The sequence below is a fragment of the Diadema setosum genome, chromosome 19 (assembly GCF_964275005.1).
Source record: "Diadema setosum chromosome 19, eeDiaSeto1, whole genome shotgun sequence".
Classification (NCBI taxonomy): domain Eukaryota; kingdom Metazoa; phylum Echinodermata; class Echinoidea; order Diadematoida; family Diadematidae; genus Diadema; species Diadema setosum.
In genome coordinates, this window is record NC_092703.1 from 4,951,931 (window position 1) to 4,966,318 (window position 14,388).

Consider the following 14,388-nt stretch of genomic DNA (forward strand, 5'->3'; position numbering starts at 1 on the left):
AATCAAGCTACCTGGGGCAGAATGGAATCACAAGAAACACTTTCATCGTACTGTGGCATTTGGCTATTTATCAGTCTGTTTGGGCGGCTTTGTTTGTTGAGCAGAATATGCGAAGATGGCACACTGTCGACTGAGTTGGAGGTGCGAACGTGGCACATAAAGAGTTAAGCAGCTAAGATGGCATCTGATTACAAAGTTGTTACTTCATGAAACAATCCACATAACGTGGGCTAAATGTGTGCAAAATATAGGAGTGTTAGGTCGCATGATTACCAAGATACAGACGGAGTAGTCTTCACCTTTGACCCTACCTTGCACAGGCAATTAAGATGGCGTCTGAACAAAAAGTCGTTTTTCTATGGAATGGTGCAAGTAACATGATATATATAAGTGCAAAATCTTGCCCCTACAAGGAACAACCAAGATACAAGGATTTCTGACCTTTAAACCTCATTTTCTTTGCCCAAGATGGTGTCTGACCAAAGAGTCCTTATTTTACAGAATGAGCCATGTATTGTATTCCATAAGTGTTCAAAATATTTGGGCATTCCAACATGTATTTTCCATGATCCAAGGTGATGCATATCTAACCTTTGACCCTAATTTGCACAGCCAAGATGGTGTCTGATGAGCAAAAAAAAAGTAATTTTATGAGGATGATTCTTGTAACATGACCTGCAGTGTATGTGTGTCATATGTGGAGGTGATACCACATATTACACAATTGAAGACATAGAATGCAGTATAATTGAATGTCTAACCCTCTTTGGACAACCAAGATGGCACCTGAACAAAAAGTAGTTATTTTCTGAAATGACCCTTGCAACATGGTCCATGTATTTTCAAAGTATTGGGGTAACACCACATACACTAATGTCAAAACAAAGATACAGAATGAAGTATAATTCACCTTTTATCCCAGTTTTACACAGCATCTGAGCAAAGTCCTTACTTTTGTGAAATTATTCTTGCAATTAAGGTCAACATGCATGTAAAATATCAGAACGATAAGGCATGTACTTTAATACCAAGATGCAGGATGAAGTATTTATGACCTTTGACCCTTATCCACACAGCCAAGATGGTGTCTGGTGTTCGAGTAGTTGTTACTTTATGAAATGGTGTTTGTGATATGGACTAAATATGTGCAAATTATTGGGTTACAGAGTCTGTTGTTCTTGAGCTATTGCTCAGAAAGTGGAAGAAAGAAAGAAAGAAAGATTAAAAAGATAGTTTAGCTGTTATAATATAAAAAAAAATCAGAAAAAGATAAAGTTCAGAAAGGGAAAATAACACATTAGAAAAGAAAAAGAAAAAAAAAATGTTAGTATTACAAACAGTAAAAAAAAAAAAAAAAATGGCAAGCACGAGTATCAAACACTTGACCCCTGAATCTGAATTCCAATGCACTACTCATTGTGTCACATCATCATGCTAAGTATTGTGTATCACACAATTATCATTTTCAATGTCCACATGTGACATTATCTAACATCAAAATCATTATAAATTTGGTAAATGTGTAGCAGATCAACATTCATTTATGTGACAATGCATAAAGAGATATGCAGTGCATTTTTAATAACTCTTAACAGCATAAAATGCAGGGTGCTTATACACTGCTGTAGGTTTATACACATAGCTTTTCAACATCTACTGTAGATGCCAAGGTCAGTTACTGTCTGGAAAGTCACATGAAGTCTGGTTTGTATGCTAAAATATAATATACAAATATACTTTGCCTTGAGAGTTTCTTGTTAAAACTACGGGCAGAGGTGACTCCAAAACAACTATTCACTGAGGGGTGCAGACCCGAAGTGAATACCGGTAGTTCTTTTTGAGGCACCAAGGCCTACAGTTTCAACAAGAAACTCCAAATTAGGCAAAGTATATTTGTTTTATATTTTGGATCAAAAATTTTAACAAAAGAAGGGGAAATGGGGGGAAATTCAAAGCGAGAAGTCGTATGATGGATGCGATGTTGTGAAGGGATCCTACATTAAGAAGCATGTTGCTGTGCACAATGTCGGACCTGCTTTGTGATGTTTGTTAAAAATGTTAAATTTACAAGGGCGACGCACAGTATAAGGTGTGAAGCAATGCACAATGTCAGAATTTAATATTGTTTTTATGTCGTCACAATTGTTTTATTAGAAATTGATACATTTCACAGAGTGACGGTACTAGCAGTGCGCAATGTCAAAATTGCTTTGTGGCGTCACAATTGTTTTGCTAGAAATTGTTACATTTCACAGAGTGACGGTGCAAAGCTTTGCACAATTTCAGAATTGCTTTGTGACATAATTTTGCAAATACATGCTGTAGTATACTAATTGCAAAATGTCGTCATAGAAGTAACGTCATTTTGCAAGTAGCACTTCATGGAGTGTCAACTTTCTGAAATAACTGAAAATACCTATAATCACGTGAAGCTCTTTCAACCAATCACCAGAGGATAAATTTTTGATCGAAAGTATAATTACGAATAATTACTGTATGTCAGCTAATCATTATGCAGTTACTTATTCAAAGGTATGCAGTATTTTATAACCAATCAAAATAGTTTTGCCTTTGTGACTTTTGAGATTTTCAGCCTAAACTAGTCTACTACTTGGTCTATGTAGTGTCTTACACTAGTTTTGTTTACTTGTGGAGGCCTTCTGTTCTGCAGTTATCCACTGATCTTTACTCGTTGAGAATGGCCTGATTTTGCTCCAGCACGCATTTCCAACAGACACCTGCCCGAGTGTGCTCAGGACTCGCCCTCAACGGGCTAATGTCAGATTTATATTGGACTGCACTTATTATGTTGGACATTCCCAACCTCGGATGGTACCAGGCACTCCTATGACACACCCATTACCAGGGACTTCCATTGACCATGCCATCGACCTAGCTAGCCTGTAGATGCGCTACATGTTCATCGTGCTCCTGACTGAACACTGCCAGCGTACCACACACGGCTAGGCTATCGACTGTATCGTGTTTGTGGCTACACTGATGTATTGAACCTGCCATCAAGACTCGTGCATGGGGGTTCCTTGTTCCTGTGCGTTCGACAACACCTATACATCAGTGGCTACCACCCAGTTCACTTCTATCGTCAGCGGCCATGGTTTGATTCTACGATTGCAAGCGCCAAGACTACAGTAGACGGACTGCTATACCGACATACAGTGGTGCTAGTGCTGGACAATCCTAGCAGCTTACTGGTGTTTCATTGCGACCATACTCTGAACTGTGATACTGGTACTGGTAGCTCTAACTACAGAAGTTATACACAATGTATGTAAATCACAGCGGCGGCCTTCCGCTGTATAAATAGTGCCTGTAGTCTCTGGTTGAGCGTACTGTAGCCTTAGGGTAGGCTACTTGTAATCTTGAATATTGTTAGCCTCAGTTTTTATTTGTTTTTGCCTCATTTTTTGTTGCTTACAATTTATGTGTGCTACCATTTAAGCAGTGGCCTTCCGCTCTATAAACAGTGCGATCAATTTTCCAGCTGAGTATAATATGAAAGCTATTGTGTATTGAGACTGTTAGACATGCTGTGTTAAAATGAAGAACCTGGAATTTTGATACCTGCCTGCTGAATAAATTGTTTCAGCTAGATCTAGAACTGCATATCAGTCGTACCAAAGCTTTTGTTTTGAGTAATGTATGCCTACCTGTGAATCCCGAAATCAAAAAGTGTGAGGTGAATGGGCATGCTAATTCATTGGTCTTTTGGAGTTGAACTGAGAGTCGAAACATTTGTGAATTCTTGTGTGCGAGAGAATTTTGAAGTTGAGTGCGCAATATTACTTTTTTGTTACAATATTCATCCATTATCACTCACTAATATGATAGTTCATACACTGAAAAGCTAAGCCAACCAATCATCTCCACAAATGTATTGAGGATAACATTCACATAATGATTCACGAAAAAGGAAAAAATGAAATGCTGAAAATAGTCTTCAACATACACTCGAGTGAATATTCAACGTTGATGTTTTTGTAAGCCTTGTAGCCAAAAAAAAAAAAATCTACTTTACATATTCCAAGTGACTTGCCTCAAGACAGAGGGGAATGAAAGGAGGAAGAAGTACAACTTCTTTTTAACAAGGAAAGGATGAAGGGTAAGAATTCATTGCACCTTGATTACCTTTGGTATCTGTTCAGGTGTGTTTTTCATTCCTCCTCCGCTGAAGAGCATAAAGGTTTACATTACCTGGCACTTGACATATATTTTCCATAAAATAATCACAAAGAGCAACATAATTGATTATTTCAGTATAATTTGGAAAATATTGAATAAAAAAATTGAAGTTAATTTCAGAAAATACTCCATAGAGTCATGAGGCTTGTTATGAATGTAAAGTAGAGATTTCCAAGTGAGGCATTATTCAATTTGATGCATACAAATTATAAAACCTGGTTAGACAAATTTGTTGAAAGAAGTGATAAACAATTATTAAATTTTTGAATTTATAATTTAAAATTGACAATAAGACCAAGCCATAAACCATAATTAAGCAAATAACTTTATTCAAAAATTAGAATGAAATGTACCATATCCAAAGACATCTTATCATCGTGACAAACTATGGGACCGTCTTCAAGATGATGTTAAATAAAGTGTATCTTTCTCTTAATTTCTAAAAATGAGATAAATAGATCATTGAAAAATGTACTGTGCACACTGGACTGTACAAGATAGATTTGCTCTTCTTTCATTCAATCACACTGGATGCATACATGGCTTAATTTCCTACTGTTTTTGTCAAATAATTTTGTATAATTTGTTTTTGCTTTCTTGTTTTCGTTTGCTATACTTATGTATGGATTGTACGTGACTGTACCTTTGTAATTGTATGATTTTCAAGACTACATGGACCCAAATGAAAGTCACTGAACTGAAAGAACAATGGTGGAATAAACTTAACTTAACTCATCTCAAATCCCAACTAATGTGCTGCTGCTTGACAAGTGTATAGTCGGGTCAGGGACACATGCATTATGATTACATGTATAGCTCTTGCACTTTCGAGGAATATATCAGTAAAACTGATTGAATCGTGTAGCAGGATAAGAGTAGACATAGCTGTTAAATAAAAAAAAAAGTAAATGTGTGCAACTGACTATAGATGAAAGTGAGACATAAACAGAGCATGAGGTGAGAATATGATAGTGGCTACAATACTTAAAGGACAAGTTCACCTTCAATCAAGGATTGAGAGAATGTAGCAATATTAGTAGAACACATCTTTGAAAGTTTGAGGAAAATCGGACAATCCGTTCAAAAGTTATGAATTTTTGAAGTTTTTGTGCAGTCACCGGTGGATGAGAAGACTACTGCAGTGTATGATGTCACATACGTACAACAATATAAGGAAAATATAAAGATAATTTCACAAAATTTCATCTTTTGAAAAAAGTACACATTCCCTTGACTTGTTACTGATATATGTTATGGGTAATATTATTCCCATTGCCTTTAGAAAGAGGCAAGTCTAGTGCTCTTTTATTATGCGAAAAAAGTGAAAATATGTTGAATTTTCGTTACATTTTCTTTATACTATTGCACTCATATGACATCACGAGCCTTAGTCCAATTTTCCTCAAACTTTCACTGATGTGTTCTACTAATATTGCTGCATTCTCTTAATCCTTATGTTAATGAAGGTAAACTTGTCCTTTAATTTTGTGAAAGGGGAATCTGTGTGATTGTGAAAGCCTACACTGCTACATTTCATACATTGTATGGTACGAACACCTTTCTTTGGTATTTATCAAGGAGTAGGACCTTGTTATTGTAAGTGATTGTCATGGTCTATTCTACATTGCAGTAGGAAATGCATGAGAAAATTAGAAATTAAACAGCACTAGCAAGACTTTCATCAGCACATAATGTTATTCTTTACAAAGAACACAAACATTGACATGAAAATGTTTAAATAACATCAACAGTAATATGATTGTTTGCTCGATCTGTATTAGCATGAACATGAACTGTTCAAATTCATGAAATTCTTTCGTCGAGATGTTTTCATTACAACTCATTAACAAATTGCCCTACATTGATGTAAAAAAGCACTGAATTGATCAGCGTTTCTAGTGGTAGCCACGATAAGAAATCATGGACGTACATACTCGAGCAGGATTCGAACCTACCACCTCCTGATCTCTAGCCTTTAAACAAGGCGACTCGCTCTGCGTGCCCCCGTATAGCGCGTTTACCCCACAAACCTGTTGGCCGGCGAGTGGAGCGAGCCGCCTTTATCCACTCGTTCATCAGGGATGTGTACTTTTGTCGTTGTTGTTGCTTTATATTCTTTGACAAATTTGCGTACAAATTTGACGCAGAAAATACACACGGCACCAAAGCAACCCGCGCGCGCTTGCTAACAAATTTATATTCTTTGACAAATTTGCGTACAAATTTGTTAGCAAGCGCGCGCGGCTTGCCTTGGTGCCGTGTGTATTTTCTGCGTCAAACTTGTACGCAAATTTGTCAAAGAATATAAAGCAACAACAACGACAAAAGTACACATCCCTGAACGAGTGGATAAAGGCGGCTCGCTCCACTCGCCGGCCAACAGGTTTGTGGGGTAAACGCGCTATACGGGGGCACGCAGAGCGAGTCGCCTTACATAAAACTTGTTATCAGTGACAACTGCCACATTTCTATGACAAATTTGCTCTCAGCCAATCAGATGCAAGGATTTCAGTAGCTTGTCACATCTATGACAACTTGTCACTGATGACAAGTTTATGAAACGGGCCCCGATCTCCAGACAGGCGTCATCTCCACTAGACTAACATGCTTTCGCCTGACAGCAAGTGTTGGTTCTAATCCTTATAGGATGCAGCAGGTACTGCGTAATTATTCAATTCATGAAATTCTTCTGCTGAGATCTTTTCATTGCAAATGATTGACAAATTGCCCTAAATCAACATAAATGAGCACTGAATTGATTGTTGTTTTTTTTAGTATGTTTTCCAGCAAATCATAGACAGGATCATTTCAGCATAATGCACTTGATAAAATTAATTGAAAAGGGGTTCAGAATAAATATCATGTTTTTGACAGGTACACTTTTATTCATTATCTTCTTACACATTACCATGACTATTCTTCTGGGAGTTAGGCGGAAGAACTCTTTCCCTCATTTCATTAATGTTCTTTTGTCTTTTCAGTAAACTACTTGTTGCACTTCGCACATTGTAAAAAGACCACAATACACGTATATCACAGATATCTCTGCACGTATCTTTCAATTGTATTGTCTGATATATGTAACGTAGTGTCAGTCGTAAATCATTCAGTTTACTCTTCATGTATTGTAGTTAAAATCAAAGTTTGTAAAAACAATCCTATAATATATTAGCCACCTTATGAGATGCACAGACCACCTCATAAAGTAAAATGTAAATCGCATCAGAGCTTTTTATTGACTAAAAGACTGCTCTAGTAGCACCTATCCAGTGCGAATCATCCCATACTCAATACTCGGGAACATGACTAAAGGTGTGGCACAGAAAAGAAAGCAAAGGAACTGGTAAAATGGGGTGAGTAGCCTACGCTATTTGTGCTGTTCTTGTTTTCTTGCCGGAAACTCATGATTAGTGCACAAATGTGTATTCTGAAGGCAAAGAAGTCAGCTACATGATGTATTCAAATGTTTCTGGTTATACATACCATTGCACAGAGCTGCCAACTTTTGTAAAAGCCTTTCAGTACTATGATGGCTGAAAATCAGTAATTTGCACCTTTTTTGAGTGAAAATCAGTAATCCTTAACAGTGTTATAGAATTTATCACAGACAATGATTTCTAAAATCAGTAATTTGCTTGTAACCTTCAGTATTCTTGTCCAATTTCAGTAGAAATTACTGAAAATCAGTACTAGTTGGCAGCTCTGATTGCATCATTCTAGCAAAAATTTGACACAACTGTTACACAAAGTGACAGATGCCTCCTGCATTGCAGCAAGGGCTGCAAGTACATATAAAAGAGTTGTCATTTCTTTACTCGTGCAAAGTAAATCAAGCAGTGACAGATTTAAAGTTCCAACAAATTCTTACATGTTTATCTGCACTGTCCGATAGCAATTGTTCTAAATAAACTTTCCAGAAAGTCTTTATGAAATCAAAATCAGTGTCATATTATTCGAATTGCAGTCTACATTTAACTGGTTGCAGACAATTGCAATAATGGTATATTTACTCATTGTATACATGTGATGATACAATGTAATGAGAACTAGTTTTATTAGTAGGAGTTTCTTATTTTTCATTATATGGATGTATTTATGTGCATGCATGTGATCGTCCAGCTGAAAACCCACAAAAAAGAGGGCAAAATAATTTCCTCTTTCTACATAGTGGAAATAGTGCAACCTTTAAGCATTGAAATGATGTATACTTTATGAAAACTTGGGCCACCATAATTTGCATTCAACAATTGTTTAAATTAACAGAGAATCAGGAGACTGATGCAATTTCATAAAAAAAAGGGGGGAAAAGAGAATTTAAAGCCGTGGTGACTCAGGTGTGCTGTGCAGATGTATCGATAAAAAAAAGTATAAAAATACAGTCCAGAAAAACATCTTACATCTCAAAGAAGATTTTGGGCATCTGTACACAAAATGGTCAATTCAAAATACTATACAGTTGTACAGTGTAGTAACACGCTACAGTACATTAACCCGTTGAGGACGGGCTGATTTTGCAACAACACTCATTTCCCATAGACACTTGCCTGAGTATACTTGGGACTCGTCCTCAATGGGTTAAAAAAAAAATGTAATTCCACACATTCCGAGACATGCAAATAAGGAGTTAATAATCACACTTCTACAAGCAGAAAAATTCCAATTACAACGTTTTCATCACAACCAACTTTTTGGTGTTTTTCTTGGATTTACAGTTTGCAACTTTACTATACAGTGATTACGGGTGACAATCTGTGTGTAGACATTCTATTCATTCACATTCACCTATGTTTATCCCTGCAGGTATCACAGCTCATCATTCTACAAAAAGATTTCGACTTGAAACATTTCCTAACAGTGTACAGCCTACTTGAAGTTTTTAGACAAAGTAACGTAGCCCTGGTGTTTCGTCACAGAAGAACTTTGACATAATAGTCAAACTGATGTGATCGCAAAATGATAGATTCTCAATGCTCTCCAAAGACTCTGTTCTCTGAACATCAGTGTTTAATGACATTGAAGAGTGAAAAGAGCATGAGCATCAATCTCAATTAAATGTAAAATGCATCCAAAACTAAGCGGCCATCGATGTAGTTCACGAGGAATGCATGAACTTGTCTTGGCATCAGTTCTTTTCACATATTTTCTACCAGCTGGCTCAATGATGTCAAGCTTTACAGAAGGACAAGATGCACTTGTTGAGTACACATTCCCTGATATCGCCCCTCAAAGCATAGCTGTTGAAATAAGGAAAGGCTCCACCATATTATTTCACAAGACTGGAAAGGAAAACTTGGAGGCTTCGCAGGCAAAAAGGATAGAGGTATCCACAGAAGCAAGGGGTGACAGTACAGTTGTGAGACTGAGTATCAACAACATCACTAGAGAAGATGAGAGTGCATATCTTTGTGTTCTATACGACAGTCAGGGGACTATGGTTCTGGAGAGCAAAAAGAAACATTTATCGGTTGACTTTCCCCCAGGACCAGCCAACTGTAGCAGCACTGAATCATCTGAATTCTCAATCCAGAACTATCTCGGCAGTGATGAAACTTGGACTGTCATCAACTGTCAAGCTACAAGGGGTATGCATGCTGGCTTCATTGCCTGTTTCAATCCGGATCTCAGGTTGCCCCCTTTGAACATGCATTTTAACAGAACCCATTTGATTGGAATGTTCTGGGCCAAAAAGAACACTCCTGTATTCTGCTGCTCCGCTACGTTTAGGAATGATGTGGACAGGTGTACATGTACTGAGTATAAGAGTCACAAGGAACAGGTCCTTTGTACCTCTACACCGAATGAAGAAGAGTTTACCACAAGGGCATACCAGCCTGACGAGGCAACTCCTTCTAGGCCATTTGTATCTAACTTACCATCTACTGATCCTACCCCATTTCAAGGACAACATTATCAGAACGACATTCTTAAAACTATGCGAGCTATAGAGATAATTACTCTCTGCGTGACACTGATAATTTTTTACTTAGTCAGTGTCACACTTAACTATGTGTTAAGTACTGAAGAAGAAGTACACAAACAAGCAGAGGCAAAAAGAAAGAAAAAAGAAGAAAAAAAGAGGGAAGAAGAAAAAAAGAAGGAAGAAGAAAAAAAGAGGGAAAAAAAGAAAGCCAAAAAATGAAGGAAAAAAGGGGGAAAAAAAAGAAACCCAAACAATGATGCCATCAAAAAAACTAACAAATGACAGATAGTCAATCTCCTTGAAATGTCATGTCCACAGAGTATCTTAGCTATCCATTATACTAAACCTCCAAAGGTTATCACCAGTTGTTAACACAACTCTCTTCAGAGAGAACTACCCAGCATCCTCTTTTCAGGACTTATTTTCCTTATCCTACTCTCTTAACTTCTCTTTGCCTAACCGCAGAATCTTTCCTCTTTCAAATTTTCTTCTGTCGACACAACCCTTTCTGTGGTCCTTTCTAATACTTTGCAGTTGTTTGCCACTTTAATACAACTCTTCCACATTCCTTCTTTCTCAAGAGGTCTTTTAAGGACTACAGCTTTCAATATTGCTTTCTTTCCCACAGGAATCCTTGTCAGGACTAACTCCCCCTCCTTATTTTTCCAACTTTCAAATTGCGTTCTGGTTCCACCTTCCTCATTGTTTATCAACTATTTTTTTCAATGGAACCAACAATTACAAGCTCTTCTTTTGCGGTTCATTCATATTTCACATCTTCTCAAGATCAGTCTTTCATGTTGACTTGTAATGTAGTCACAATTTTCTAGTCACAGTTTATTGTATATTTTGCTTTTTGTATAGTGTTTACTGTTTGCCTTGTAAGTAAATCATATCATTATACAGTCAAATGTGTAAATAGATTTGTGGAACTGTCTTTTGAGTCTTGAGTGTAAGACTGGTACAGTTTCATAAATAAAATAAAAATGAAATCAAATACCATGCAAACCTTTTATCCCCCATAATTAAACAAGCATTTATCATGGTCGGCCTTAATCCAATCCTATGGTTACCTACAGGCCTGGGGCTTTTATGGATTGACACCAACATTTTGTTTTATGTGTTGCATTGCTGGAGAAGCTTATTAAAGGAGATATAATGATGCATCAAAATAAAGTTCTGCTTTTCATTGTATCTTGATGTTACACATATTTGTTTAATTTCTTTGTACAATGGGTATATACATGTTTGACGGGGGGGGGGGGGGGGGCTTTTAATGGCCTCTTTGAATTATTTTATGCTATAAAATGTGATATGTGAACTAATTTCTATTTTCAATGCCCATACATGACATAAAATCAAAATCAACTTATTGAGTGAATGCATTGAGGATAATATTCACAAAATTATTAATGCAAAAGAAAAAAAATGAAATGCTGAAAATGGTCTTCAACAAACACTTGAGTGAAGATTCAATGTTGATGTGTTTGTAAGCCTTGTAGCAAAAAAAAAAAGAAAAAAGGAATTGCTTCACGAGAGAGGGGAAAGAGAGGAGGAAGAAATACTGCTTATGTTAAACAAGAACAAGATGAAGGGGGAAAAAACTCATTGCTTCTTTATTATCTGTTCAGATGTGTTTTTCATTGCTTCTCCACTGAAGAGCATGAAGGTCTACATTACATAGCACTTGAAATACCCATAAAATAATCACTAAGAGCAACATAATTGATTATTGTAGTATAATTTGGAAAATATACAAAAGAAATTGAAGTAAATTTCAGAAAATGCTCAATACAGCCATGAGATTTGTTGTGAATGTAAAGTAGAGATTTCCAAGTGAGGCAATATTCAATTTGATGCACAAAAATAGAAAATGAAAATTACTTAGACATATTTGTTGAAAGAAGTGATAAACAATTATTACATTTTAAAATTTATGATTGCAAATTAGATCATGCATCCTACCATAATTGAACAAATCATTTAGTTAAATAATCTGTGTAATTATAATCTAAGACAAACAATACTAAACTCAAATGTACCATATCCAAGGACAACATTTCATGGTGCCATATTATGAAGCAGTCTTTTAAAGATGATAATGAACAAAGTGCATCTGTCTCTGTTTTGAAAAAAAAAAATGAAAAAAAAAAAGACATTATAATACATTTACTGCACAGAACTGTAGGGCATCATTTCTTTATCTTTCAGTTGATTACACTGGATTCATAAATTGTTTTACTTCCTATCGTTTCTGTCATATAACTGTGTATATTTTGTTTTTGAATTTTGCTTGGTGTTTGCTGTAAATGTGTATGAATTGTACTTTTATAATCGTATGACTTCTTTTAAACTACATGGATTCAAAGGGAAAAAAATAACATTGGCTGTGTTGCCGAAGTGAGTGAACAGTGCTGAAATAAACTAGACTCGGAATTTGTCAAGACTGACAAATTAGGTGATCCGATTTTTTTTTTTTTTAAATCAATGATTCGAGTTTTCACCTAAGATTAGGGACATTGGTCGTGTGATGTTTGGATTCTCATTTTGAAAAGGGAGTCAGACCTGCCATCTTGGGTACCGAATTCCGTAGATGCAGAATGAAGTATATTTGACCTTTGACCCCACTTTGCACCCCCAAGATGGCATCTGAGCAAAAAGTGGTTATTTTGTGAAATGATTCTTGTAACATGGTCTTTGCGTGTGCAACATATGGGAAAGATAAGACATGTATTCACCAAGATACAGGATGAAACATTTATGACCTTTGACCCTAATTTACATACCCAAGATGGTGTCTGATCAAGTAGTTGTTATTTTATGAAATAATGTACGTAACATTAACTAAACATGTGCAAAATATGGGGTTGATAGGGGCTATTTTTCTTGAGTTATTGCAAAGAAAATTGGAAAAAGGAAAGAAATATGAAAATACATCGAAGATAATCTTTAATTTCAACCACTTTTTTGGACGTGATCCCGACATTATATAAAATAACAAAGGGGACACGTACGATAGCCCAAAGTCTCAGCTACAACATATTAAAATCTGGGAGAAATTAACCGAAGGGTAAGTGAGCTAGTGCTCGATAAAGACAATCATGTCAATTTTCACATCTAGAAAAATTCCCTCCCATAGAGATAACACGTCACAACGAAGATAAAGAAAGAAGTACATAATATTATGACCTTTGACCCCGATCTGCACAGACAAGATGGCATCTGAGGAAAAAGTGGTTATTTTGTGAAATGATCCTTGTAACACGGTCTTTACGTGTGCAAAATATGGGGAAGATAGAACATGTATTCACCAAGATACAGGATGAAACATTTATGACCTTTGACCCTAATTTACATACCCAAGATGGCGTCTGATGAAGTAGTTGTTATTTTATGAAATAATGTACGTGACATGAACTAAACATGTGCAAAATATGGTGGTGATAGAGTATGTTTTTCTTGAGTTATTGCAAAGAAAGTTGGAAAAAGAAAGAAATATGAAAATATATCGAAGATAGGCTTTGATTTCAACCAAGTTTTTGGACGTGATCCCGATACCGTATGAAAAAATGAAGGGCACAGAAACGATAGCCCAAAGTCTCAGCTACAACATATTAAAATCTTAGAGAAATTCACCGAAGCATAGGTGACCTAGTGCTCGAAAAGGAAAGTCATGTCAATTTTCATTTCCAGAAAAACTGCACTCCCATTAAGATAACACGTAAACTGGTCAAATTTGACAAGATTACTTTCAATCCAATATTACGAGGTGATGCCGTCATCTAATCAAAATGTTGTTATTATATTAATGAAAGAGCATTAAGTAAGCTGCAACATACTGAAATCTGGGTGAAAATTGGCCAAGGATAAGTGAGATACGCTCGAGTGAACTTGTAATTTGATGACGTCATTTTGAAAATTTGCTCTTTTTATTTTATTAAGAAATTTGATATCTTTTAATCATTTTTCCAGCATCGCCAACCCATGAAATGACATGTACAACTCATCAGCTTTCAGAATATGTAAAGAAAATGGGGGGTCACCGTCCATCCTGACGAGTAAAATCGGATTTAAAATTGGCGGTTTTTTGGCATTGTTGCACTGTATATCGCCATTGACGCGCGCGCGGAGTTTCAACTTTGACGGGCCCGTATGACGTCATATTGAGTCGGATTGACTTGAAACTTGGTAGACATATTCCCTGACATTTCAGGCAGGCGATAAGTGTGAAAAAACGGGAAATTTCTATTGCATATGAGCTGTGCGTG

The 14,388-nt window shown here is 36.4% G+C and overlaps 2 protein-coding genes across 2 annotated transcripts in view; one reads left to right on the plus strand and one right to left on the minus strand.

Moving 5' to 3' along the window:
• LOC140242911 (5'-nucleotidase domain-containing protein 1-like) overlaps window positions 1-14,388 on the minus strand; it is a 314,572-nt gene that overhangs the window by 29,823 nt on the left and 270,361 nt on the right. The gene's annotated exons all lie outside the window — the stretch shown is intronic.
• LOC140242827 (uncharacterized) lies at window positions 9,260-11,804 on the plus strand. Its single transcript, XM_072322579.1, has 2 exons — window positions 9,260-10,246; window positions 11,781-11,804. Exons 1-2 carry the CDS (start codon window positions 9,260-9,262, stop codon window positions 11,802-11,804), a joined length of 1,011 nt encoding a protein of 336 aa, XP_072178680.1.

What these genes read in the sequence shown, in the direction of transcription:
- LOC140242827 (XM_072322579.1), top strand. Translation starts at nt 9,260, where the DNA reads ATGCATCCAAAACTAAGCGGCCATCGATGTAGTTCACGAGGAATGCAT. An exon ending in AAGTACACAAACAAGCAGAG is followed by an intron (nt 10,247 to 11,780) that starts GCAAAAAGAAAG and finishes TCTCCACTGAAG; the next exon opens with AGCATGAAGGTCTACATTAC.